The sequence below is a fragment of the Colius striatus genome, chromosome 16 (genome assembly GCF_028858725.1).
Source record: "Colius striatus isolate bColStr4 chromosome 16, bColStr4.1.hap1, whole genome shotgun sequence".
NCBI classification, from domain to species: Eukaryota; Metazoa; Chordata; class Aves; order Coliiformes; family Coliidae; genus Colius; species Colius striatus.
In genome coordinates, this window is record NC_084774.1 from 9,108,581 (window position 1) to 9,136,546 (window position 27,966).

The 27,966-nt window shown below is 46.7% G+C and overlaps 1 protein-coding gene across 2 annotated transcripts in view; it reads left to right on the top strand.

The window, feature by feature from the left end:
- DNAJC5 (DnaJ heat shock protein family (Hsp40) member C5) overlaps nucleotides 1–27,945 on the top strand; it is a 32,777-nt gene extending 4,832 nt beyond the window's left edge. Inside the window, exons 2-7 of one of the 2 annotated variants that reach the window (XM_062009144.1) lie at nucleotides 9,011–9,107; nucleotides 10,590–10,657; nucleotides 16,721–16,857; nucleotides 19,159–19,372; nucleotides 20,842–21,013; nucleotides 21,698–27,945. In XM_062009144.1, coding sequence (XP_061865128.1) covers nucleotides 16,751–16,857; nucleotides 19,159–19,372; nucleotides 20,842–21,013; nucleotides 21,698–21,801 — 597 coding nt within the window. In that variant the 5' untranslated portion in view covers nucleotides 9,011–9,107; nucleotides 10,590–10,657; nucleotides 16,721–16,750 and the 3' untranslated portion in view covers nucleotides 21,802–27,945. The remainder of the gene's footprint in view (nucleotides 1–9,010; nucleotides 9,108–10,589; nucleotides 10,658–16,720; nucleotides 16,858–19,158; nucleotides 19,373–20,841; nucleotides 21,014–21,697) is intronic. The other variant, XM_062009145.1, reaches the window with a different exon arrangement.
- The last annotated feature ends 21 nt before the right edge of the window (nucleotides 27,946–27,966 follow it).

Consider the following 27,966-nt stretch of genomic DNA (forward strand, 5'->3'; position numbering starts at 1 on the left):
TTTTTGGTGACATGTGATGTGACGTTTGATGATCTGATGGCCTCTGACAGAAGAATGATGCAAGGAAATAGTTCTGTAAGTCTGATTGCAGTATTGAATACCAGTAGGGAGAAGCTGGTAGAAGAGCCCAAACCAAAGATCCAACCAGGACCTTGTGGTTCACCCCACCTGCCACCTCCTGGGCTTCCTCTTCCCCCCAGTGTATGTATTTATTTCTCTGCCAAGAACCATTTTGAACTGTTTACTTGGCACCATCCTGATATTGCTGTTGTCATACAGGACTTTGCAGTCCTTCCTTGGTTTCATGTCTGTCTCCAACAGTTGTGTTAGGTGGCAGCCTAAAAGGTGGAACCTTTTACAGCTTTTACAGAACAATCTGTAGAAAAAAGTGAATATCTAGGACCTAAAGTTTGATAGTATTTTGCAGTGCAGGTAGGAAGAGTCCGAAGTCATAACAGTAGCCAAAAATGCAGCTTCAAAAAGCAGAAACTTGCTGTTTCTGTTTGCTTTTTCCCCTTTTATGTCTTAAAATTTTTGGCTGTGTTTCAAATGAAAATATCCTTTTCCCTTCCGTCTGCCATTACACATTTTTATGTCTTAACAGGATTTTCTGTTACTGTGATGGTGATCTCTTAGCCATTTTATTTATGCTCAGAAGTAAGCCTGTAATTCTGTGTCACTGTTGCAGTGCCTGGTGTGTAACGTGGGCCTTTGCCTAGGCTGGCTTTTCATTATGAATGTGATTCTCATGGCAGGAGGATTTAGGGACACTTACTGGAAAAACATAATTAGGTTTAAAGCTGCTTGTGGAGAGGAGGGGGACTTGGGAGCTTGCTCCAGATGGGTTTGGGGCAGTTAGGAGTGTTGACATCTGCAATAATCTTGAATATGTTTGGTACAGGAAATTCATCATACCAAGACTTGGTTGCTTCAAGTGAGATGTGGATCATTTCAGTTTGCTTCAAGTGAGATGTGGATCGTTTCAGTTTGCTTCAAGTGAGATGTGGATCATTTCAGTTTGCTTCAAGTGAGATGTAGATCGTTTCAGTTTGCTTTAAGTGAGATGTGGATCATTTCAGGTCTCATAAGTGACATCTGGATCATTTCAGGTCACATCCAGTGTTACTTGATGATATGCAATTAAGAGGATTTTAACCAAAAGGTTAAGAGATGTCTTAATTTTTCTCCTGTGTAGTTGTGATGCCAGCATGAAAGCTGGTGGTCCTGCATCTGATGTTCAGAAGTACAAGAAGAGGGGTCAGTGAACAAAATGGAATATTTCCCTAGAGATGTTCCAAGCAGATGAAGTGCTGAAGGATATGGTTTAGTGATGGGCTTGGCAGTGTGACCTGTTTCTCAGAAGTGATAACTGGATGTTATTTCCTGTTTTCCATTGAGTTAAACCCCGTGTCTAGTTGCTGTTCAGAGCAGTGAACTGATTAAGTTCCAGGTTCGTTCTGAGTTGTTGTTTGTGAACTTCAGGAGCGCCGTTGCACAGGGACGCTGCTTCTCCACCCATGTACAATTCTGATGTGTGTCTTGGAGTTATCCTGACCTGAGTGGTGAAAGAAAAATAGGATGTGAACCATCTCTTGTCTTTAGAAAATATCTTTTATCATTGCTGGGGTTTGATTTGCCTCAGTCACACTTTTGAAGGCTCTAACATTAATGCCGGGAAATAACGTTTTTGCTTGGAGTCAACCATTCCTATCACAGAGCAAAATAAGTGCAAACTGAACAGAAGTATTTGGCCTGGAGAGTAGCTAGTGGGAACAATTACCTTCCTTTATAACTGTCTCACTCTTGTCTTTTTTTCCCCTACCAAGTTCCTGATTTCCACACTTGCTCATTTCCTTCTTGTTGCACTTTTGAGAATTGCTTTGGCACAACATTTGCTGTTCACAATGAACTTGGGCAAAACCAGGCAGCTAGAGCTAATCAGAAGGTGTTTGGAAGATGTGTAGTTACAGTATCCCAAACATACCTCACTATTTCACTGGATGAGCTGGTTAACAACAATCAACATGACTTTATTTCCCATTACTAGTCCTGAACTGTGCCGGAGAAGCATCTTGGATGATGAAAACTCATCGTGTTCTGTGGCTGTCCTGTCATGTGCAACGCCTTACCCCGGTTTCCTGCAGCTTATCTTAAAACCACGTGTCTTCCAGTGACTTGTTCTGTTGAAACCTTCCTTAAAAAGCCCAGTTAGTCCCTTGTGCATGTTAACAATTATCTTTCCACGATGACTTTCACTCTTCCTTCCTTCCTTTCTATTCTGAGGCTGTTTAAATGTGTGGATGTATAGAATACTGTTTAAAAATAACTATAAATGAGGTAAGGTGCTATTTTGCAATTAATTCTATTTCTGTTAAGCAACTGTAGGAAGATGTGTCTTGCTTTGGGGAATATGTGTAACAATAACAGAGGTTTTGGCATTGGCAGCGTCCTGTTGTGTGTACAGGCAGACTGAAGAGACCCCTGTCATGCTCCAGCGTTAGCTCAGAGGGAGGAATAAAAGCATCACACTCGCAAGAGCTGCAGGGTGTTCTGGCTTTGTTCTCAGTTATTACTTTAGGTGGAAAGAAAGACTAAAGGTGATTGCTCTGTGTGCTGGCACTCGAAGGTGTGTGCATTGGGAGTGGCAAGGGTTAAACGCTGCATGGCTGTAACAGTGGCCTTTTTGTTCAAAGTCCTCTGAAGTCTGATTCCAGTCTCAAACCCCCTAGTTTATAAACTATATCAGCTTGTAGATGTTCCATTTCTTATCCCAGTTGCAATGTTAGGAAACTCAGTTACAATTAAAGCCCAGAACGTGTTTCTTTTCCTCAAGTGCCAGGTTTGCAGACGAAGCCTATGGCTGGAAATTCAAGCTACGTCTTTCCTTGTTAATCACTAGCAAGTTGGTGGGAGAATCAGTAGGACAAACACCAGCCTCAATTGCTGGATTAACCCATAAATTATGGGCTGGCTTTTAAAAATTCTTAAATCCTCAACAAGATACTGTTTTTAGGCTGAATGATGGGACTAAGGCTGTGCTCCATCGGGCAGTTTGCAGATAAAACGTGTACTGAGGGACAGATCTGTGGGAATAAACACCAGTGGGGTTTCTGGAGGAGCAGTGTAAAATAAGTCTGTTTTGTTAGCGAAACTATACTGAATAGTTACAAAATATCAGAATCTATCTCCTGTAAGAAAATGTCAGTTTAAATTAAACCCACTTTTAATCCAAGCCTGTGACTCATTTGGCTATTTCTGTCAAAATGAGCTGGGTGGAGATGTTAGGAGGTCTCCTGTCCTGAGCACCTTACCCTGAGACTGCCTCAAACATGTGAGTTGTAGCTGGTTCATATATATTCTGGCTGGCTTGTAAAAAATGTAGGTACATTAGCAATGCATTCATCATGAAAACTTTTTGATCACTAGGGAATAAATGTGTCCTCTACCCCAGGGTGCTTCCTGCTGCGCCCTGCTGCGTGGTCACCTCTGGAGATGGAGTCTGTTCTAGCTGACCTAAGATTAGATAAAAATACTCTCAGTGCAGGCATTACCCAGCCTTCAACAGAAAAGGAAATCTATTGTATTTTCCTACCAAAACAACAACTAAAAGCTTGAGTGATGTTGGCTGTGCTGGTTGGTTCAGATTTTCTTCTCCCACGCTTCTGAGTGTCTGTGTGCTGGGGGTTTGAATGGGGCGGGTATGAAACTCATCTCCTTGTACCTTTTAAACCATTTGCTGACACATCTGACACTATCCAGTGAGGAGGAATCTCATTGAAGAATCTCTTGCATGTCCAAGTTTGAGATAGATATATATATATATAATTTGTATCAGTCAGTTTGTTAAATCTCTGTTTCTGATTTGCCATTTCACTGTTAGTCTTTTCAGGTCTGTCCTACTGCTGTGTATCTGTGCAAGGATAGTTCTGATCTGGGGTACACTTTGAGTCTTATGATTGCTGGGGGAGTGTCATCCTGATTTGGATGAGACTGGCTGTGGATAAAAGCAATTTGTGGTTTCTCTGTCAGTTGGCAGAGGTTTATTTGGGGACCTGGAGACACTCTGCTTGGGGGGCTTGGGCTCCTTGGGTCTGTGCTCACCTCCTCACAGTGTTCAGAGGGGTTTTTATCCCATGACCTGTGCCTCATTTGTAATCAGAGGACCACTTATTCCTGGTGATGTTGCATTGGTTTGGGTGTTTGTTTGCTGGGTTTTTTGAGGGGTGGCTGGATTTGGTGGGGTTTCCTGACAGCAGGACTCAGGTCAGCGTTGCAGCTTGCTCCTGGCACTTCAGATCATACAGAATCTGGTGGTTCTAGGGTGGAAAGGAGCATGGAAAGGATTATAATCACTGTGATTGTAATTTTAATCTGTAGCTTCCTGAAAACAGTAGTTTTGGGGGTGACTTTGGAAGTGATTGAAAACATTGCTTTCAAGCTTAAGCCATCTTTACAACACCCGTTTGCTCTGTCCTGGCATGTTTGTCTCAGCTGCAGGACTGCAGGAGAGCAGCTTCCTATTGTGCTGGGGATGTTTGACTGACAAGGAAGGGTGACAATCAGTGCCTTGATGCCAAAGGCCTGTCACCCCAAGCTGCTGTGGCTCTGCTGACCTCAGTTCTCGAGCTGTTGTCACAGCTTGGACGTGGAGCTGTACCGGCACATCCCTCATTGCCAGGTCTGCATCAAGACTTCCCTCAGTGTGTATCTTCTGAATAGACAGGTTGTCATTAACACTTGTCTTAGTTGGCACTGGGCTAGGCACAGCCACTACCCCAGTGGCTGATAAACCAAACAGCTCTTCTCTGTGCCTGCTCTGCTGGCTTTTTGGGCTGAAGCCTGTGGCATTGGATGCAGCCTTGCTGTCAGGAAAGGAAAAGGAGTGGTGGTTTGGTTCTGGTTTGTGTTTTTTGGTTGTTATTTTTGAACGTTTCTTATTAGTATTCTGTCTTTCCTGAAAAGACAGATCTGTTGTGTTAGTTTTGCCTTTGTTTTTTTCTTTTTAGGGTCTAATAAAGGCAGCTTTGAATGTGTCAGAAGCCCATGTTTTCTGGCTTTGTTTTTCTTCAGGAGGAAATTAAAACAGTCTTTGGCAGTTTCTGTGAGGAAGTGAAATAATGAAGTAGTAAAATCTCCTCCCCACTCTCCACAAAAACTGGGGAAATACACTTGAGCAATTAGGAGAAGAAAGGATTTTAAGATAGGCTTCGTTTTTAAACCTTGCAAAAAGACCAAAGTTGTTGCAACTGAAGCCCCCTCACAGCTTCACCGAGCTGGTATGAGTGTTGCTGGAATAATTATGCACCATCTCAGGCTAGGAGGAGCTCCTCAGGTGTGAGGCAAATCAAGGGGAGAAAAAGTTTTGTTTCTGTCTGTATTATTAAATAAAAAAGCTTAATCTTTAGAGTTAAATCTTGTAGATGACTAAGGAGTGAATACCCTGTAAAACAGAAAAGCAGGCTCTGACATTAGTTATGTTGGTTGCATACAACGTTTTTATCTTCTCTTTCCCTGACTTGGTGGGTGGTTGTTTCTAGAACCTTGCCTTTGTTTCTGCAGTGCAGGTCTGCTTCTTTGGCTTCTTTTGCTTCTTTATTCATCCCTTTTTAAGAGGAAGACTTGTGTGCTCAGTGAGGGAAGAGATACCTATTAAAGAACTGAATGGCAGAAGTTAATAACCTGAAAGCAGGTAAAGTTTCTCAAAGGGAAACACCAGACCTAATCATTTCAGACTTAGGTTGAAGGTAAGTGACTTACCTTCTGCTGTTGACACCACTTGGTCTACGTTTTTGCTTTGTTACTGCTTAAAAGAAACGATTCATTTCCAAGCCATTGACAAAAACTGTTCATGGTTGAAACTGCCAGGAGCTCTTATTTGACAACAAAGCAATTCCTTTGGTCTACATTTTGCAGTTTGTAAAACCAGGCTTGTGCATGATTTAAGTTTTGAGGAAGAAACCCCTTATTTACCTGTTTATCTGCTGCCACAGTCCATGGCAAAAAAAGAGAGGAACTTTTATTTCCCCCTCCATCTCCTGCTGCTGTGAATGAGTACAGAGTAAATCTTCCCCTGCCCTGCCCTTCCAGGTTACTATTAAGATAAATCTCTTTTTCCTTCCCTTTGCTGTCCAGTTTGTCATTTAGAAGGTACGTTCATGTCTGGGAAGATGGTTGTGCCATTGCTTTTCCCTCTCAGACTGCTTAGATGGCTTTTTCAGGCGTCCTCTGTAACCTCACTTTGTTCCTTCTTTTTGAGCCGGCAAAAACTGCTTGTGCTGCACAAAGGTGTCACTCAGACCAGTGTTCTCTCCTGAACCCGCTGCTACAGTTGGTTGTTTACTGACCAGTTAGTGCTTCATGCAACAGAAGGCCCATCCTGACCTACTGACAGTGGCTGCTGAGGGGTCAGGGATCACATTTTGACAACTGATCCAATTTGCTGAACCTTTTGCCACACGAGTCATGTTTTTTCCCCCCTTTATTGCCATCTAAAAGCCTTTATTTGTCTTACCTACAGGTGTGACCTAATAGTATAAATCCCATTTTTAATGTGAGGAACCCATCTGTTTGTTTTTCTATGTTTCAAAGGTTCAGTGCTTTGACTGTACTGATACAGTCATTAGCAATATGAGGTTTTAATTGATATATCCAACCTGCTGAGCACAAATGGAGCTGCAGCTCTGCACTGATGCTCCTGAGCAAGTTGAAGCTATTTCTTCTCTAGAAGCAGCAAGTGGCATCAGTCTCACTCCACCCACAGTAGTGAATCTGATTTGTCCCAGTGAACTTGCCTGCTATGAGTAGTTGCAGGGATTGAAGCACGCTGTAGATTTGTACAGAGAAAGGACTCAGAGTAATAATGAGGCAAGCAAACACAACTACTGTGTTCCATCCTTTTTGCAGAGCTGAGTGAGCAGATGTTGAGTTTCTTTACAGTTCAATTTGTGACACTTGTGCTCTGCCACATGAACACATGATGCCACAAACAGGAATGTAATTTTCCTGAAGAGTTAAATAGAAGCAATGAAATCCAAAGCAGGGAATCCCCTCACACCCCCAGGGTTTTACAGAGTAATTCTCTTAGTTGGGGAGGAAGGATGGAAAATGTGGATCTAATACTTTACATTTTCCTTCCCCCTCCTATGGAAAACCTTTGTTAGGTTTGAATCTCGCTCTTGTGGAGAGTAGAAGGTTGCAAGTCTTTATAACAGGTTGGTCAATCAGTCTTAAATGGCTACATTTTAATCTGCTAAGCTTATTAGAGAAACAACACTTGTATCACTGTAGTTAAGTTTGTCACAAGTTGCAGTGTCCAATCCTGAAGGATGGATGTTAAATCAATTTAGACTGAATTTGGCTTGAGGTTGTGTTGTTCCAGTCTTCATTGATGTAAAAGCCCTGTACTGTTGTGGTTTTGTTTAAAAACCCCTCATACTTGGGAGAATTTATTGAAGGCTTTTGCATCTCTTGCTGTTGGAAACCTCCCTTCTGTTCCCAAGGCAAATGAATTTGGCCATAGTCGGGGTCTGTATTTCTGGGAGAAGGATGTGTGCACCTGAATGAATTCCCTGCATGCTAGGTTAGCTTTGCTTCAGAAACAGAATGGTTTTATGCATGTGAAAGCTGAAAGGCTTCTGTGCTGTGATAGAAAAAATATAACCAGCACCCAAACACTGGCTCTTGGATGCTTTAATGAACTAGTAAATGTTTGTGCTTCAATTAATGGGGGAAAGATGAAGGTTTCAAGACAGCAAGGGGCAGTGGGTACAAGCTGGAACAGAAGAGGTTCCAAATAAACATAAGGAAAAGCTGCTTCTGTGTGAAGGTGAGGGAGCACTGGAAGGGGCTGCCCAGATGGGCTGTGAAGCCTCCTTCTCTGGAGACATTCCAACCCACCTGGATGAGTTCCTGTGTGCCCTACTCTAGGTGGTGCTGCTCTGGCAGGGGGTTGCACTGATGAGATTTCCAGGTCCCTCCCAGCCCCGTGAATGCTCATGGAGAATACTTTAAAACAGCAGCAGTCTTCTGAGTGCACTCAGTAGCCAGTTTGCTTTGCCTTTTCACATCATCTTTTTTTGCAACGCTGATTCATTTTGCAGGTGAGGATGTGAAAGTAAAGACTGCTGAAGCTTGGGGTTTCTGTTGATTCTTTTACACTTTATTTGCCCTCATTGGAGCATCATTTCTTCAACTACTTGACAACTGGGACTTTTTCCCTTTGAGTTTTTGTGCTTTGTTTGGAACTGGGGTACCATCCCCTCATCTGGATGTGAAATGCTTCCGTTTCTCTTTGGCATCTGTCCATTCATTTTCCTCTCCCTTTTGTTTGCACTGTGAGTATTGTGCAGTAAGGAGGGGAGATACTCACGGGCGATTACAGACAGGGTATTATGTAGAGCTCTGGGTCAGTGGATCTGGCCTGCTGGATAATGGGATTGGGTGGGTAGATCAAAACATTCCTCAGGCCCTACATTAGAATTGCCAGTTGCAGCAGAAGTGAAGGGAGCAGGAGCCCAGACAGTCAGTGATGGGCTGAGGGGGGATGATGCAAAGTTGCTGCCGTGGGTTTCTCGTGTGCTTTTGATTCTGTAAGAAGTAATTTCCTTCTGCAATGTATCTTGGTCTCCTGTGGTTATTTCCAGCTGTAAATTAGGCTTGCTGCTGTTCATGAACCTGTTGGCATAGCTGAAAGACTAAAGAAAATGTTGCTGTTTGCACCCCTGTTAAGATAAAAAGACTTGTCTATGTATTCCGAGTCCTGTACATGTGTGATGGATACATGCTGTAAAAAAGAAAGACTTTCCTTCTGATGGAGTTTTGATGAGGCCTGGGCTGGAATCTTGAATTATCTGAAGCTTCTAGCCACACATCATTGCGTTTTCATTTACTTCATTATATGCCTGAAGTGCTGACTTCAGCAGGATAGCTCATTTTGTCAAAGGCAGGCGAGTATAATCGAATCTCCAAAGCACATTTCAACTTTGCTTTGTTCTCCTCCTTCCCCTTGCAGATCTCCAGCTGTGTACATCCATGAATTGAGCACACTGTAGGTGTTTTTCAGCTCGACTGTCACCAGTTCTGAAGCTTAGGTTGCTGTCTGAAACAGAGTAAGTGTTAAACTGAGAGATGGTCTTATCTAGGTATGAAGGCAGAGCTTATTTAGGGGGGGAAAAAAGTGTGTGGAGGGAAAGTAGAGATGGAGAGAGAAAATGTACAGTGACCAGAGACAGAACTGGTGGACTCTTGTCTGAATGAGCCTTGTTCTAGTCCCTGGTGTCCCATCATTCTGGTTGCTAACCCCATTAACCATCCACAGCTTTAGAGGTGTTCCTGTTGGGGGTTACTCTTCCAACCCTGCCATTCTATGAAGGAAGCAGTGGGCAGGGAACCTGGAAGCTTTCCTAAGTTCACAAAATAAGACATTTTTCATCTGGGAGGTGTTTAATGTTGCACACAATCTGAGTGGGGGAGTTTAAACTTCTGCCTGTGGCACATGTGCTCCCTGTCTTTCATTCTTTAGCAAAAGTCCTTTGATGGTATCCATCAAATGAACTAAATAGGCCCATCAACAGTAAACTGGTTATTTTCTTGTTGGTTGGTTCATTCTTGCTCATTTATGGACATGCTGCAAAGACCAAGCTGCTGCTTACAGATGGCATAAACCAAATGCTGCAGTCAGTAATGCCAACAGCTGCTGGGGTGTGTTCCCAGCACCTCTCCCTGCCACACCAAACCCTGCAGGTTTGTGACAAGGGTGCTTCTCAGTTGCATGGGGACTTGACTTCTCAAGTGCATTCAGAGCTTGTTCTTTGGAACCTGCTGAAAGGGTTGGGATGATGATGAAGTGATGACTTGCCAGCTAAAAGCTGCTCTGAAGTCTCAGTCATGAAGTTTATGCTTTGGTTATCTAATGCATAAATGACTTTGTGATTCATGGCTTGGGTTAGCTGCATCCTGCACCCCCTTAACTGCAAAGACATTTTAATCTCTTGCAGTGATTTTTTTTCCCCTGGATTTTTCCATAGCATTGCCCAGCACTCCCTAGGCTCCTCACACCCCTTCATTCTCTAAATGCCTAAGTTGAACAAGTCCAAAGTCTTAGACAGATAATGGTTATTAGAGTTTCTGTGTGACTTGGTGTCTTTGTTTTATGCAAATGTGTGTGTGTGTCTCACATGCCAAAAGGTTTGGGAAGAGAGGCTGATGCTACAGATAAAAGCACAGAGCCCTTGAATCTATACTTTGTGACTTACTTGGACAGCTAACCAATTCTACAGATAAGTATTTATACTCTGGAGACTGACTTTGTGTTTACATTGTGAAGACGTTGGAGTGAGAGCATAATGAAAGGACTTAATGCAGCCCTTCACATGGGTTCTGGTGCTGTGTGCCTCTGAAACACACCTGGACTGCAGCATCTGGGCCTCAGTACTCCCCTGCTCCAAGTAAAAGCCCTGTATGGATCCAGGAGGTTACATTTCTGGGATTTCACTTCCCTCTTGCCCTTAGCACATTGCAAAGGATTGTTATAATTAAATGAGCCCACAACTAGTTAGTGAACAATTGATTTGCTTTTCTTTTGTCTTTAGGAGATTGAGTTTTAGAGGTGTGTGGAGGCCATTACCACTTACCTTAGAACATTCCAAATAGATCCCAGGTAAGTACTGTATTTTGTTTGATTCCTTGTAGCTAAAAAAATTTGCCCTCGTTGAAATGCAAAACAGTGCTGAAGGAACAGAGCTCCAAGTTTCCTGTAGAGATCTCTACTGCCCCACAAAGCCAAGCTTCAAACAACTGGTATTTTTCCTGAGAATGCAATCTCCTATGTGTCTCTCTCCACTTTAAAAATGATGTTTTTTTTCACCCTAAATAAAAAATAGCCAGAGTGTGAGAAGGACTCTGGGTGGCTCAGACACAGGTGGGCAGGATGTGGAGGCCAGTGGGGCTGCTTCATTTCTGTGATACATCAATACTTACCAAAGTGTTTGCTGACTGGGTGCTTTAATTTAGGCTTTTGCTGCTAAATGTTGGTCAGGATAGAACATTTTAGTTGGAGGACCACATGCACTGCACTGGAAATGTGTGAAATGCTCGTGATCTTAAGTTTAACTGGCATTCTGTTTTACCACAAGAGTCAGTAACCTGAAATGCTCTGTGGAATACAAATCTTTCCTAAAATACTCCAGTGCTTCCTCAAGTTGTGTAATAAAGCCTCAGCTAGATATCATTTTTGTAAGACCTGGCAAAACACCCAATTCCAAGCTGGGCTCCTTAATCATCTGCTAATATGCTCTTAAAGCTGTCACTGCAGACAAAGGTAGTGATTGTACTAAAGACACTGGCGGGGTTGGTGCTGTGCTAGGGCAGCAGCCTGCTGCCTCCTCTCCTATCCAGCACTTCCAGCGTAGCTTTGGGCTTGTCTTTCTCATTCCTTTTCTTTCTCTTTTGTCCCTTTTGGGGGATTTCTTTGTTTTTTGTGTTACTGGCGATGGATGGAAAGGTTGGGAAGCTGTTTTGTTCTGGTTTCATCCGTTGCAATTGGGATAGAGAGCATCTGTGAAGGTTAATGACTCACCATTGCCCTCTGCCTGGTGGGTATCGTTTACCACATCAGGAACTGGTGGATTTGGTCTGTTACAGCAGGATTTCACTTTTTGGAACAACTGTTGACAGCCAGATTCCCTCACTGGAGACAGACTCTACAGTTGTTGTGAACAGCACGTGTTTAGAGGGCTGTGCCTTGGCACAGGCATCCATGATGTGGTTTAAAAAAGAAGCCCAAACCCTCCTTTCTTAATAACTGTAAACTTATGGCTGTGCAGGTATGAGGAAAATTAAAAGTCTGGTGAAGACTGTACCCCAATGTCCTGCTGTAGTGTTATTTTTCATGTTGCTTTGCTTCCTCTGCACCTTCTGGTTTTTAGGAGTGGAGCTGAACAGCCACAGCTCCTTTCATAAGCAGCCTGTCCTCCAGTGAGGAGATTCAAGGGGGTGGCTGTGCCTTTGTCACTTGCATGGAAAAATACACAGAATTAATTGGATATGTGGAAAGTGGTATTTTAGGCAGCTTGGTACTTGACCCAGGTTTGTTAATGAATAAATGTTTAATGCTTCAGCCTTGGAGTGAAATGAGATGTACCTCTGCAGCCTGCTTTGGGATGCTAACAACGCTGCAATTGCCCCCCCCCTATCCTTTAATGGCTACAAGGAGGTTCCTTCTCTTGGGGATCTGCCTCTTGCAGTTCAGCATGGTTACAAGCTCCTGAGTGAGCTGTCAGTGGCCTCCACTCTCCCTCCTGCCACACACCTAAGCATGTTTTTCTTGAAAAGTTGCTCCCACCTCGCTGCTCCTTTCGAATTAAACCCTTTGCAGTGTCTTGTGGCAGGGTCAGGTGAAGTTTTCATCCTCCCTCCCTGCTCCTGGCTGCCAGATGTGCTGTCACCCTTTTTGGTCCTGGCATTCATGGGGATGTTCTGTCAGTATTTAATTCCCTAAACTGGCAGGGGACTGTTCATTTTCCTTTCCATGTTAATGAGTTCAATACAACTTACAAAAAGGGTCAGCAGACCTGGCAGAAACTGAAGAGATCAGCAGTTCCATTACACTTGGTGGGATTCTTTTGTGAAGCTAAGAAGCAAATTAATCTTCCTAAGGTTCAGTTCACCATTGATGTGTTCAAAATGTTGAGTCTGGCTTCCATATAACCTATGTATCAGATTTACCCCAAGTCTTTTCAGCAAGGTGATACCAATTAAGCTAAACTGCTCCTGCTGAAAGCAGTTGAGTTTTCTGGTAAAGCTAACAGGGGATATTCTGGTACACAGATGGTTAAAAACTGTGCTGTTTAATCCAGGGGATTACCTTTCTTCAGAGAGAAACCTTCAGGGCATCCTGCTCAGAATATGTAGCAGATGGCTTGTTGCTGCTGAATACACCACGTTTTGAAGGGACAGAGCAGCTTTCAGTGTTGTGAGTTAGAGCCACTTGTAAAAACAGGAGAGGATCTGATCTCCTGGTTCATGAAATACTCTGAACTGAAATTACTTGCACCTTGATGGTCTGTTTCATATTTGACAAGCCAAAGGTTGCCTTCCTACTAGAAAGACCCTGCTGTTCCCTTCAACAACTTTCCCAGATGAATTCCCATTGCCACCCTGTCCTCCACTCTCCTGCCAAGGCCAAAGTGTCTGTCTCACACTCCCTTGGCTGGAGGTGCTGAGGGGTGACCAGCAGCAGAGCTACAGCAGGGTTCCCAGGAGGGCAGTGGGGATGTGGGGGTGGGCACAGGCAGAGAGCAGGAGCTGCATGGGAAGTCAGAGCCATGGTCAGAGCAGGAGCAGGCCCTGTGATTAGTTAGATTAGCAGAGAGCAGTCAGGATCAGCAGTCTTTGACCTCAGCCCTGGGACTGTGCCTGGAGGGGGCTGGGAGGCTCTGGCCAGGCTGACCCACAGCTGTGGGTGAGAGAAGGCTGTCACCCAGGGTTGTGCCTGGTGTTTTCCTGCATGTGGCATTTCCTTCCTCAGGGATTTGTTTCCCCTCCTTTCACTGAAACAGATTGTGCCCAAATAAAGCAATCAGTTGCATTGTGTCTTGCAGCACTCAATTTTCCTTTCACAGAATCACAGAGTGGTGGGGGTTGGAAGGGACCTCTAAAGTTCATCCAGCCCCAGCCCCTGCTCAAGCAGGTTCCCCTGGCTCAGGGGGCACAGGAGCATGTCCAGGTGGGTTAGAAACCTCCTGAGAAGGAGCCTCCACACCCTCCCTGGGCAGCCTGGGCCAGGGCTCCCTCCCTTCAGCACCAAAGGAGCTTCTCCTTGTGTTTAGGTGGAACTTCCCGTGTTCCAGCTTTTGTCCATTACTCCTTGTCCTGTAAAAGTATTGCCCCATCCTCCTGACAAACACCTTTTAAACACTTGTAAGCATTAATGAGATCTCCCCTCAGCCTTCCCCAGGCTGAACAGCCCCAGGGCTGCAGCCTTTCCTCCTCACACACACGTTCCATCCCCTCGGCATTCTGGCAGCCCTGCACTGGCCTCTCTCCAGCAGTTCCCTGACTCTCTGGAGCTGGGGAGCCCAGAACTGGACACAGGACTCCAGATGAGGCCTCAGCAGGGCAGAGCAGAGAGAGAGCAGATCCTCCCTCAACCTGCAGCCCACACTCTTCTGGATGCCCCCAGACTGCCATTGGCTTCTTGCCCATGTTGCTGCTCATGGTCAGTTTATTATCAACCAGCACTCCCAGGTTCCTCTCCTGGAGCTGCTCTCCCACAGGTCACCCCCAGCCTGTCCTGGTGCAGGGGGTTGTTCCTCCTCAGGTGCAAAGCTCTGCCCTTGCCCTTGTTAAATCTCAGGAGTTCCTCTCTGCCCAACTCCAGCTGGTCAAGGTCTTGCTGAAGATAGATCTCATAGAGGAAACTTTTGGTAGCTGAGGGTATATTTGAAGAGATTTTCTCCCCCTAGGCATATACTCAGCTTTCAGATGTGGGGTGTATCTCAGATTCTTGGCCAAGGCATTAGAGTTTAGGCCTTGTATTAGTAATAACTTGTAGCTTCCTTGTTAGGTAGCTTTTAATTACATTTACCAGAGCTGCCAAAGACTTCCTGAAGGAAATGAGATGAGAATTTGCTAGTTCAGCCCCTGGGTTCCAGTCAGAGAAACTGGGCACGGTGCTGAGTGTTAAACCAACATAAAGCTGGAGAGGTTGAATGCCAAAGAGCAGGTAACAGTAGGCACAGAGATGAACAAGACAGTTGACTCTGTCCACATCCTTGCCACCCAGTCCCACTTGCACAGACATGGTGATGCCCACGTGTTGGCACTGACAGAGCTGTGAGTTGTGTGAGACTGCCCCAAGAACCAGGCGCTGCAGGAGTGTTTCTTTCGGTAGTCTTTGAAAAGCTGAAGTTATTAACTTTGTTATGTAAGATAAAGGGTTAAATTAGAAAAGTCTGATGCTTTAAATACCTTTTTCAAAGACTACATAATCTGGTGTGGGCTAACTGTAATGACATAATCCCAAAACAGCCAATAGTCTTCTCCTCGATGCTCATCCCTGCTGCAGTTCTGCAGCTGAGGGGTGGCCCATGCTAATCTCCTGAGGGTGTCAGGGGACAGAATGCATCTGCCCATGGACCAGGGGAAGCCTCTGGGGCCTTTCAGGTTTGAATTTGGAGCAGGAGGTTAATCCATATTGAAGTAGAATGATTTTTAACTGGAATGTGTGTTTGATCCAGGGCTTTGGATTAGGAGGGAGATTTCCTCCTCTCTGGGGGGATAGGCATGTCTTCTTTCCCTGTGGGATGCACAGGCCTGCTCAAACTGGAGTTATCTAAAGGATCCTGCTTGACCTGGTGTTGATGATAAGACAGAAGGCTGGGGCTTTGGGAGATGTGTGGATATCCTGGTTGAAGCCCAGACAGACAGAAAGACAATGTGGCCACTTGCTCCCTCCTCCCTCCCTCCCCATGGTGGGATGGGGGAGAGGAAAGGGAGCTCAGGGCTTCATGGAGGTCCCCAAGGCCAGCCATGGCTTGCTCACTGGCTGTGGTCCTGAGTAAAACAGGACTGCTCAACTGGGGGAAGAAAACAGACAATTTAATCCATCAGCAACCAAAACTACAACAAACAGAAAATAAACCAGAGTCAGTTGAGAAAAATACAACCAAGCTGTCTAAGACCAGCTTTCCCCCACCCCTCTGCCCAGGCTCAGCTACCTGGTGTCTCCACCTCTTCCACCCTCAGCAGGGCAGGGAATGGAGGTTGTGATTAGTCCTGTACTGATAGTCTCTGCCACTTTTTCCTCCTCAGAAGAGAACTTCTCACATCCCTCCCCTACTCCAAGGCAGGTCACTCCCTCCTTCATGAACCTCTCAGGCGTGAGTCCTTCCATGGGGCTGCAGCTCCTCCCTGACTCCTCCAGCCTGGCTCTCCTCTGTGGCCAACACTCTTCCAGTCATGTTCCCCCCAGTGTGAGGTCCTTCCCTGGCCCCACCACCAACTCCATGGGTTGCAGAGGTCAGTCCCTGCCTCACCACAGGATTCAGGGAGGAGTCTCTGCTCTGGCACACATCCTCCTCACTGATTTTGTTGTCTATATGGTCTCTTTCCTCTCATCCCACTCCTTCCACTTCTTTCTTCCACTGCAGCTCTCCCCTTAAACAGTGATTGCAGAGATGCTCGACTGCTCTGGCCTTGGCCAGAGGTGGGTGTGACGTAGAGCTGGGGAAAGTTTTGAGACCCACTGCATCCCTGTACCCCTGTTACCAAAACCCCAGCTCCACACAAACCCAGCAGAGGGGTCATTTCTTTTTTAAGATAACAGAATGTCTGCAGTTGAAATGCAAATGACATCACCCACATGCAAGTGTGCTGCAAAAAGGCAGCCTCAAGGTAACAGCAACCTCTCTGGGCTCCAGTTATCTTTATAGGTACAAATAAATTACCTTTAAGACCAAGAAGAAGTAGCTTTAGGGATGTGTTATGTACAGATCTACAGCTGTAGCTCAGCTGCTGAGTTGGGCTTTTTGGAAAGAAGAGCTGAGTGTGTGCAGTGGTGATTGCAGGGTGCTTGGTGGTGTTTTCACTGGTGATCTGCCACTTGTGAAGAGTCTTTTCAAAGCCCATTTAAACCGTCACGTACACACTCAGATTTTGAGGATGATTTGATTAACCAGGCCCTTTGTATGAGCCTTTCTTCATCTGTTTGATTTTTTGGCAGGGGCCAGTTCTCTCTTCAGGTCAGTTGAGGATGGCAGACCAGAGGCAACGCTCGCTCTCTACCTCCGGAGAATCCTTGTACCACGTGCTAGGCTTGGACAAGAACGCCACTTCAGATGACATCAAAAAGTCATACAGGTGAAGGTTCAGCTTTTATGCCTGTTGCCCACATAGCTCTAATGATTAATGCTGATTACATTAATGGTATTAACACAGTGATTAACAATGCCTGTGGATGTGTAGGCTCTGGTTGGTTTCTTTAAACCCTTCACAAGAGAAACATGTAAGAAAACCAGGTGGAAACACGGTTGCTTCTTGCCACAGTTGGTGTGAGAACATACCTAGGCCTGGTACATAAATGCTGTTAATGTTTAACTTCTTGCCTCTAGGAAGCTGAATTCTCAAATGCACAGCCTCCCTCTGAAAGGTCTGGCAGAGATTTAAGACAGCATGGTCAGAGTAAAAGTTCTTCATGGGATGTAGCCTTGTGTCTGGCTTACAGGGACCACAGATGCTTAGTCTTGACATTCTGGCCATCATTTCCAGTTGTGGCACGGTGAGGCATAGATGAAAGATGCAAATAAGGATGAAAACTGAGTGTCAACAACAAGGATTTTTCTAAGAAGCCATTAAAAATTGCTCCTTCTCTGTGGAGTGACTATTTTAAAAGAAGGCTTTTCCTTTGTTTCTTCCCTTAAGAAGTGTTAGACTCAGGAACTGGTTTCAGATTGACCAAATAAAACCAAACAAGAGCCCTGTAACATTCTCCCTTCCCACATCCCCCCTGAATGTGCTTAAATGCAGCTGCATCCTCACCTCAAGCATGAGCTACCGTTCCTGTAGACTGTTTTACAAGTGGCAATGTGTTTCACATTTCGCTAGAGGTCACTAGTAAGCTTTACATGAGTGTCCTCTGTTTCTAAGTAGTTCTGTTTCAGCCTATAACATTGACCAAAACTTTTCCCTTTCAAACACTGACACTGATGGCAGCTCCCCGGTGAAGCTGGTGAATAAACTGGGTCCACAGACTGTCAAAAATGAGTCTCTGTCTTCCTAAAACCTCTATGTGGAAGCTTGAATCAGGTACCTTCAATCCTGAGGCAACTGGAAGATCATTTTACCTTCCTAGGGAGGAAAAACTCCAACAGTTTTTCCTTTAGAGGAACAACCTAACTAGATCCTAGGGTGAAATGTAGCTACTTCATACTTACCTGAGCCATGGTCTGGTCTTGTTTCCTCTACTTGTTCCTTACAAAAAGTGGGCTGACCTTGTTGGTTTCATTCTATTGGAACATTTTTGTGTACAGGTAGGAAATGGAAATGAAGACTCTGTATGATTTCAGTCCTCACTGAGGCTATGCCCTCAGTGGAGCCCCCTGTGTTAGTTCCATGGTTTACAGCCTGAGTGTTTCAAGTGCACACCCAATGTATTGCTTGAACACTGTGATGTGTTTGCACACAGCTCCAAATGTGTGCTTGCATGAATCTTGGGGTTTTGTTTGTCTGTACATTTCCCCACTGCAAAGCTGGTGTGTAAACATCTGCAGGTCTTTAGTGTCCTTCTCAAAGGTGGGACTTTGTGGTAATCTTCTGAAGGAGGACAAGTGCCTTTTTGGGTGCAGGAGACCTGTTAGTATACAACTTTCTATTATTTTTCTACTTGGGAGCACATTTTTTCTGTTGATAAGGAGGTGTTTGGCCAGTTGTTTCTACTGATTTCTAGAAGCAGCCTGAGCCACGTCAGAACTAGCAAATGTATCGATGCTTAATCTGATTTTCCTGTGCTGTGTTCTGAGACACCTCCCTGGGGACTGTAAACTGCTGTCATTTAGTTGTAAGAGATCTTGCGTGATGAGGAGAGGTACTGTGATTTCCTGGTATCTCAAAACTCTGAAGCATTCTCTCTTCTAGCAAGCTTTGAGCTGGAAAGTGCTTTGTTCCTGCTCGGGAATTAACCACAAGTGGTTGTCTGCTCTGGTTTTGTGTGTTGAGGTACTGCAGGTTAGCTGTGGCAGCTTGCTTTGAGTTAGTCTTTGGTACTATGTCTTAGACTTGTGGTGTGTCTTTTTTCTGTTAGCTTGGTCTGTCCTTTAGCAGGAGCTAGACTTAGTAGTGGAAGTTGCTGGAGTTGAGGGGTGGAAAAAAACAATCCTACTGCTTTTCTCTAGTGTCTGTCTTTTGTCTTTGTTGGGTTTCTGAGGGTCAAATACAGCAGTCTGAAGTCAGTCTGGTGAACTAAGCTAGGCTCTGCTGTAGCCTGTTGCTGTCATCTAAGGAAGCATCATCAGGGAAGCTGAATCACAGCTGAAGGAAACCAACTGGAACTTGAAAGTCTCCCTTGAGTGAGGGAGAAAAAAACCCCACCAAGCCCCAATCAACACCCAGGAGCCAAAATCCCCTCTCTGAAATGGACAACCATCTCTTTTTCCCCTTCTGCAGGAAATTGGCATTGAAATACCATCCTGATAAAAACCCTGATAATCCAGAGGCAGCAGAAAAGTTCAAAGAGATCAACAATGCCCATGCAATACTGACAGATGCCACAAAGAGAAACATCTACGACAAGTACGGTTCCCTGGGGCTCTACGTGGCTGAGCAGTTCGGCGAAGAGAACGTCAACACGTACTTCGTGCTGTCCAGCTGGTGGGCAAAGGTAAAGGAAGGTGCCAAGACAAGCTATTCTGGATTGGCACTTAAAACTCTTAAAGGGCTCCCTTTGAGAATTGTGCTTGGTGAATTGTGCCTTTTGGAAGTGGCTGAATTTCTACACCTGGTGATCAACCTTCTCTTACGGCGTTGCAGGCTCTGGTTCAGAAGTGGTTCTCTGTTCTCTTTCACTAGTAGAGGTGTAATAAGCTAAGAGAAGTTTGGATCCTTCTAGTGGATTTAAAAAGGATTTGGGGGGTTATTTTCTTTGGTAATATCTGCTAAATGACGTTGCAAAACGAGTCCTGACTGTAAAGTTGAGCTCACACAGGAGGCTCTGTTTAGAAGTGAGAGGCTTCCCTGAATACGTGCCACTTCTTCAGCTCTTCTCTGATCTCAGAGACCCCAGGTTACATATTTGCTTGCCCATCTCTGTTTCTTGTGCAGCAGAAAGAACAGCACCAGAACACCTAAAGGTTTCCACACCAATACACTCAGAAAGAGGGGGTTTTAATGGTTTGAGTGTTTGGACTTGTTTGTGTTTTCTGTTGGAAAGAATTGCATGGATGCAGTAGATGGGAAGTGCCGGTACAGATGCTTTCTAGCACTCTTCTGCCAGTACCAGGGAATTACTATATTTTACTGGACTCAAATGATTTTTAAGTGCAATTTGCTTCTCTCTTTTTAATTGTTACATTTTAAATTAACCACATGTGCTCAAAAGTGAAAAAAAAACCACCCCATGATTTGTACTTTCCATGTTTCTCCCACTGAAATTGTCCAGGCTTTGGCACTTTGGAGTTCCTGTGACTGTCTCCACCTCCTGAGTCCCTGCAGTACAGAGAACAGGAATATCACTGTACTGGCTTGCAGTCTTTAAAAGTACCTCTTTCAAGCAGGTGCACAGTGACCTAAATGGAACTTTTCATTTTGCCTGTTGCCACTGTGACCAGCAGCCCTGGCCCCTGTTGAGTTGCCTTGCTCACTGACCTCAGTGCCTCAGACTCTGCCTCAGGGAGCTTTGCAGCCATGCCTACAGCCTTGGGTAGGTCCAGGTCCCTGCTCTAGGTACATTGTGACCTGTGTGTCAGCTGGCTAGCAGAAACCTTCTCCAGGGTTATTTACGCAGGCTGCAATCTCCTAAACTATTGTACCTCTGGATTTTAATTAGACACTCATCTTAGACCAGGGTCTTCTTGTGAGTGTAGCAGAAGAGTCTGGTTAAACCTCAGTTGTGTGAGTTCTTCAAGTAAACGAGGTTGGCAGCGTTCACCTCACTGTAAAGTGTTGAGAGCTGGAGCCAGTTCTGCACATGTTAGGCCTTGGTGCCGAAGGATAAAACTGTAGCTAGTAAGTTCTGCCTCTCCATTGCTGTGTTTTTGGTCTGTAGTTTCTGTGGCTGAGCCTCACAGCCTCAGTGACGGTGCCACAGTAGGCACAGGTTGTGAGTGGTTCTTTGTCTTCTCTGCCCTGCAGGCCTTGTTTGTGTTCTGTGGGCTCATCACAGGCTGCTACTGCTGCTGCTGTCTGTGCTGCTGCTGTAATTGTTGCTGTGGGAAGTGTAAACCTAAACCTCCTGAAGGCGAAGAGCAGGACTTCTACGTCTCTCCAGAGGACTTGGAGGCACAGTTGCAGTCAGATGAAAGGGGTAGGTGAAAAACACAATGAGGTTTGTGGAATGACCATCAGGCTCTGGCCCAAGTGCTCATTGTGCTGGCTGAGGAGCAGCTTTGTAGAGATGAGCACAGGTCTCGGGTTGTAGGTGGTGGGAATGGCACAAGGTTAAATGGGTAATGCCAACACCAGAGGTGGAGCTGCTGGAGGCTTCTGGAGGGTCTTCATTGAACGTGGTGGGCAGCAGGTGATGACCGTCATCAACCTTCCTTCCCTCATTGCTGGAGAAACAGTTCCAGCCAGGTACAGAGTCACAGAATCATTGAGGCTGGAAAAGACCTCTGAGGTCATTGAGTCCAACCATTCCCCCAGCACTGCCACTAACCCATGGCCCTCAGCCCCGCAGCTCCACAGCCTCGGGATCCCTCCACTCCAGATGAGGTGCTGAGGGATGTGGTTTAGTTTAGTGATGGGCCTGGCAGTGTGAGGTGAGTGGTTGGACTTGATGATATTGAAGATCTTTTCCAACCATGATGATTCCATGATCTTATGATCCTGTACAACAAATATTCCGCCTGTAGACTGGAGCTGAACTGGAGACACGGTAAGTTGACTTTGAGGGGTGTAAACCTGCATTGTCAGAGTGTGATGTGACTTACACTTTACCCACTCACACGATGCTGTTTGTTCCTCTAAGCCTCTTGTCTCCACTTTTCAGAGGCCTCAGATGCACCTATTGTGATACAGCCAGCATCAGCCACAGAGACGACCCAGCTCACGGCCGACTCGCACCCCAGCTACCACACCGATGGATTTAACTAAGCTAAGGAAACACTCTCATTAGAATGGATAAGAAAAAACAAATACTACATGGCCAACTCAACACTAGAATCATGAACATTAGCCGTAGAGAGCGGGGAGGGGGAATCATCCTGCCACAGTAAGGAGGCAGCTTTCCAACCTGCCGACAACATTTTGTAATCCCTTCAGCCTTTTGTCACCTTTCGGTGTCGTACCTGGATGACACGTGAAGTGCTGTAGCATGCAGTATTTAAAGCAGTTTAGCTACGGTCTCATGTTTGTTTCCTTTCCTTTCTGGTTTTTTTTCTGTTGTCCCCCCCTGGTTTTGGTTGGGTTTGGGGTTGTTTTGGTAGCATGTGCGGAGTTCCGTTCCGTGTCTGTGGTGTAACGTGTTGAGTTGTCACGGTGTCGGTGTGATGGAGACATTCTGCATTTTTAAGCAGTGGTACTGGCCTCAAAGGTGAGATGTCCAAAGTTCCACAGGAGCCACCACTCTCCCACACAGCTGAGCTGTCGAGGACCTGACAAAGATCACGGTTTTCATTTGAGTGCAAGCAACCGACTCCTTTATTCCTCCTCCTCTCCTTGCGTTCTTACCTAAGCAAGTTTACAAAGCCAAGAACCAAAACCCACCAGTCCTGCAGAGCTGGGGTTCTCTCTAGTGCTGGTTTGCAGCTGAAATAAATCCACCTTGCCTAATGAGAAGGGAGAGCTTCCAGCCTTTGAGCAGTGAGTCGATGAGCAGCCCTTTCCGTGCGAGGCCGCCCTCAGCGCAGCCGCTCCCCGCGGTTCGCCACTAACGCAGCCGGCTGGGAACGGGCTGAGGTGCTGCTGGGATCTCCACTCCCAAGCACAAAGCTGCTTTGGTTGGACTCAGGTTGTGTTGCTGAAATGCTAAAGACCAAAATGATGCAGCTTCTGTCGAGTGCATGAGAGTCTTAAAGTGAAATGCAGCCAGTGGGCAGCGGCAGGGACGGGTGGAAGCAAAAAGGGGTTTTAGAGGTCTGTCCTAACGAGTCGAGCTTCTAACAGACAAATCAGGCATTACATGTCTTTTTTTAGAAGCTTTTCTAATACATTAGTCCTTTAATTATCTCATCTTTGTGGGGCTTGAAGAGGCAGGCAGCCTTCTCTGTGTTTCTGTTGTATGATCTGCACCTTGTCTCTCGTTTAGGTTATTTTACACCGGCACTGGGGGTTTTGTTTCCTCAGAACCATTGTGGGGAAGCCATTGAAAGGTTTCCTGTGCTGTTTTGAAACCAAACCGTGTTTGAATACTGCTCTGGAAGCTGTGGGTTATTCAGATTTAGCTGTTAAAAGAGCATTTCAGGCAGCTGCTGCATTGCTGGGATATGTTAGTGATGGTGATCCTGCTGGAGATGATACAGATTGAGGACTTGGAACAGCTCCCAGAGAAGCTACCCTTGGCACTTTTAGTGCTTAATTACAGCCCCTTCCATTTTGATCTTTATAGTTTTATATCACAAAGCCTCTGCTGTCTCTTGCACCCCCTGTCTCCCCCTTTTCCATTTCCCACCTGTTTCTGTTGAGAGGCTCTTCCCAGCCTTGTGCTCGGCGTTTGCTGCTCCTTCACAAGACCCAGGCGTCCCTCTGAAGGGGCTGAAGCACCATCAGGCCGTAAGGAAACCTCCAGGAGAGGAAAGAGACTCTCCTGCCACAGAGTCCTTCTGAATTCACTTTCACACTGTCTTTGCTTGAGCCAAGGATGATGGAGCATAAAGAATCCGGACGTGACAGCACATCCAACGTACTGGGTGGACAGAAACATCCTCCCTGTGCTCTTGATGCTGAGAGAGGGATGTTTCCAGAGTCAGGCTTTCCTGTTCACACTCTTGTCCACTCCTTTCCTCCTCGGTGAGTAATCCCTTTGGACCTGAGACTTGCTGGTTTACTGGAAGATACGTTTTTTCTGTCTGGAATACTTTCTTGGATGGCCTTGAGGACAGTTGTGTATGTTTTGGCTTGAGGACTTTATTTAATTCAAGGCTTTCTTTGACCCCTTGGGATGAAAAGCAGTTTTTTAGGCTTAAAAACCATAATCTCACATTGGCTGTGCTTGTGGATTTCACCTGTTCTTGATGCTGGATGCTGGATGCTGGAACAGGCTTGAATATCTGCAGGCTTTCTCCCCAAAACCCTCCCTGGTTCAAGTTGCCTTTGTCTGTGCAACTTATGGCCTTGGGGGAAAAGCAAAAAGTGTTAGAGGGGTTTGGATTGGCTTTGTGAGGGGGTGTAGTGGGTAGAACGAGGCAAAGGCTGTTTCCAGGTGCTGTGTCAGATGCCGTGTCCATCCGGACGGGTGACAGGGGGCCAGTTGTTCCAGTCATTGCTCTGCTGGGGGCAGGCTGGAGGTGTGAATTCAGAATAATGTTCATATTTCTTAACTCCTTTGTGTTACTTGCAGCCAGCTAAAGAGGCTGGGGGGAGCTGTGGCTCTGGGGAGATGTGTAACGTCCTTGGAGTCGCTCTGCGGGCACTGTGGGCAGCAAACGAGGGTGGGAGGCGATGCCATTCCCTGCCTGGAGATGACACTGGGGGAAGTGTGCAGTTTGGCTCTTTGAGAGGGGCTGCTTTCCCCTCAGCTGGGGCTGTGGGCAGCCTGGCAGCAGCAAATGGCTGTTACGTGCCAGAATAAGGTCGGATGCTCCCAGGGAAACCTCTGTGAGCCCCCAGCTACAGGGGAAGATGGGAAACACGGCTGTAGATGGACCCTCATGGGGTTTGGAATGGTGTTAAGTTTGCCCACTTCCCTCTGTATCTTTAAATTCCAGATGATTGTGTATTAATCTAGTTCTTTGAGCTACAAAGCTACAAAGCAAAGCCTGTGTAACCAGACTGGAAGCGGCTCAATGGCCGCTTCTTTCTGCTCCTGTAGGTGAGGCACAGGAGTGTCCCAGGCTCTGACACGGGTTGCACTTGCCAACAGCCAAGTTGAATCCCAGGAAATGCAAAGTTGTGTTGGGAATGTGCTGGGGAGGCTCCCTCACAGCCCCAGGGCTGCAGCCCAGTACCTGACTTAGTGCAGAATGTTTCCTTCCAAAAGCAAACCTGCTGCTCTCTGTCCAGTGTGTTGCCAGAGTTAAAACTTGAGCTTTGAGTTGATTTTATAGAGATGCCTATTTTTGCTTCTTAAAAGTTTGTGTCATGTCTTACAAGTTGCCTCAGACTCCCTTGCTGTCATTCAGCCACCCTCCTCCAGCTCCTGGAACCTCCTCAGCACTGATGTTCTCAGCCCTTGTAGCTCCTCCTGAGGAGGAGTGTGAGGAGACCCTGATCTGGAGAGCGTCTGCTGATTGGCTTTAAGGACCACTGACTTTCTTCTCCAGCTGTAGCTTAGGGCAACGAGAGGAAGCTGCTGCCTCCCTTGGGGTCCATCCCTTGGGAGGAGGAGGAGGAGGTGGGGGGTGGTGCTGAGACTGCCTGTCCCCCCCAGGAGGGGGAAATCCCCACATACCCTCTAGTACAACCAGCTGTAGGTTCACTGTGAGTGACCCAAGGGGTGCTGCACCCATGAGATGCCAGTTGCATTTGTTAGGGATGTTTGTAGGCAATTCTGAGCTCTTTATCTGTATATACATTGGTTCATGTCACCCTCAGTGGCAGCTGCTCGGGGGTGGGTGGGTCCCTGTGGGTTCCAGCAGTGCTGTTTTAGAGCCATGTTATCTTTTTAGTCTCCTTTGTAGATTTGTAATCTTTTTAAACTGCTTTAGATATCAGTGCTCATCCTGGCCTTCAAAACATGATGCTCCTCGAGGGCTGGCTCAGCACAGCCTGAGGTCTGAGGAGAAAGGCTGCCAGGAGGAGGAGGAGAAAGAGGAGCACTTGAGGGGTGCAGAGAGACACCTGCAGCAGAGCTGTGGTCAGGGAAGGAAGGATTTCAACCCCCTTTGTTCTGTAAATGCTGTGGGTGTCACCAGGGCAAAGCCACTCCTGTCCCATCCATCAGGGGCCTTGGGGGTGCTGCTTTGGAGGGTTACAGCAGAGCACTTGCACTGTAGACACCCTTGAGAGCAGGACCCACAGCCCTTGGCCAGTTGATGCCCTTCCCTGTCCTCCCCATTACCAGATAACTGGGGGAGGGTTTTTGCACCATCGATTTTCCCCCTCACCCCGATGCAACCAACGCCACTTGTACCAGGGAGGGGAGGCTTTTGCAGCCCCCACTTTGTGTTGATGATTCTGGGTGTTGTTTAAATCCACTTCAATCTTGGAGCTGGGAAAGGTGGCTCCCCCCAGGACAAGTGTTTGTAGCATAAGGTCAGTGTAAACTTCACGTGCTGTGTCATTTGCTGCACGGTGGAAATCATCCAGTTCCTGGTGTGTCATTGCACCAACACCTGCTGAAAACACCCAGAGAGAAATGTCCCTGTGAGCTAACAGGGCAGCAGGAAACCTGTCCCACCACAGCTGTGCTCTGCTCCACATCCCATGTGCTGGCCAGGGCCTGGCAAGACTGGAATCCCCATTTCCTTCCCCAAAGGTGCTTTTGTACAAGCAGAAACTGTGTGAGGGAAACCCTCTGTCCTTGGACATTGGCACAAGCCAGACAAAGACAGCCCTTCCTTTGGAAATCCACTGGCAGCACCCTGTGTGCAGGGAGCTGTGCTGTCCAAAGGTGAGATGCTGGGAATTGCTGGTGGGTATATGTATATGTATATGTATATGTATATGTATATGTATATGTATATGTATAGCCATTCATCCTGGAGTGCTGTGGTCCTCTGCACCCCCTCTCCCCACACCCTGGGCTGCATTCCTGGGGGCTGTGAGCAGCCTCTTGTCCTCCCCTTCCCAAACCCCAACGATTTACTTGAATCCTGGGAGCTGCCCCTCGTCCCCAGCCCCTCGAGCCGGAGCTGGGCTGTGCCTGCTCCAGCTGCCCTCAGAAGGGAAGGAAACCCCCAGGATGTGGGGCAGGAGCTGCCTGTGGATGTTTCCAGGGGGTGTTTCAGCCCTGGCTGGCGTGGAGGGCTGATGGAACACGTGGATCTGGGGGTTTCCTTGTGCTTGTGCCCGCGTTGCAGTCTCCGTTGCCATGGCCCCCTGTGCTGCCACCTCACGTGTATGTATGTATATATGCACATATGTATATATTGATGGGACAGCTGGGCCCTAGCTCTTGCTGCTGCTTTGCCTTTGGTGGTAAAAACATGAACTTTGGCTCAACGTGGTGCTGTGAACTCAGCCAGAGGAGCAGGAGGTGTGAGTTCTGCCTGGCCAGGATTGTGCCGTTTCCTTTCAGCTGCAGCAAAAGAAACCCGACCGAGGTCTGTGGGGTTGGATGGCTGGTGAAGGAGGGGGGGAGGAAGCTGTTGGGTGAAGCAAGGGGTGGGAACAGCTGTTGGAAAAGGGCTCGTGGTTGCTGCAAAGTGGCCAGTGTGAGGTGAGGGCTGTGGCCCGTGGAGCTGAGTGCCGCCAAGTGGCTTCTGCTGGAGCTGGGTGACACCTGCAGCCCCCCTGCCCGGGCCCAGGGGCTGTGCTGAGGTGTGAAACCCAGCAGGGAGGAGGAATACTGGGGCAGGGGGGTGGATCCCATTATCTCCTACACATGTGAAGTTCTGTCTGTCTGTCTATCACAGTATCTGAGCCCTGAGCTTTGCCATGTTCCCTCACCCTGCCCGGGGCCCACCGCCACCATTCCTCCCTCCTCCTCACCCCCTCTGCCCGCCGTGCCCAGGCTGGGGCTGTGTCCTTTGGGCTGTCTCACCCCAGGGTGGGGGGCTTCATCCTCATTTTGCATGTGAGCAGAGCCCTGATCTCACTCCTTCCCAGCGAGAGCCGTTGGCGTTGGCCTCTGGTCGGGACCGTGTCTGCGTTTGCACTTCAGCTCGGGTGGGGTGTGGGAGGGAGCCCAAAAAGCTGTGTAAAAACAACCCCCAGGGGAAGCATAAATGCATCTGGGGGGGAAAAAAAAGAGCAATTATAATATAGACATATATATATTTTGTTATGTTACTGAAGGACCATCCTTTGGGTTGTATGTAAGTAGCTGTGGCTGTCTGTGGATCGTAGCACTCGATACTACTGAGCTCCTGTACATACCCGCGGGCACGGCAGAGGGACTGAGCTGCTGTTCTAGCATGGTAATTTGTGTATTGTATGTCTGAATATCAACTAAAAATAAAGATTGCTAAGTTATCTGAACCCACTGCTGTAAAAGAAATG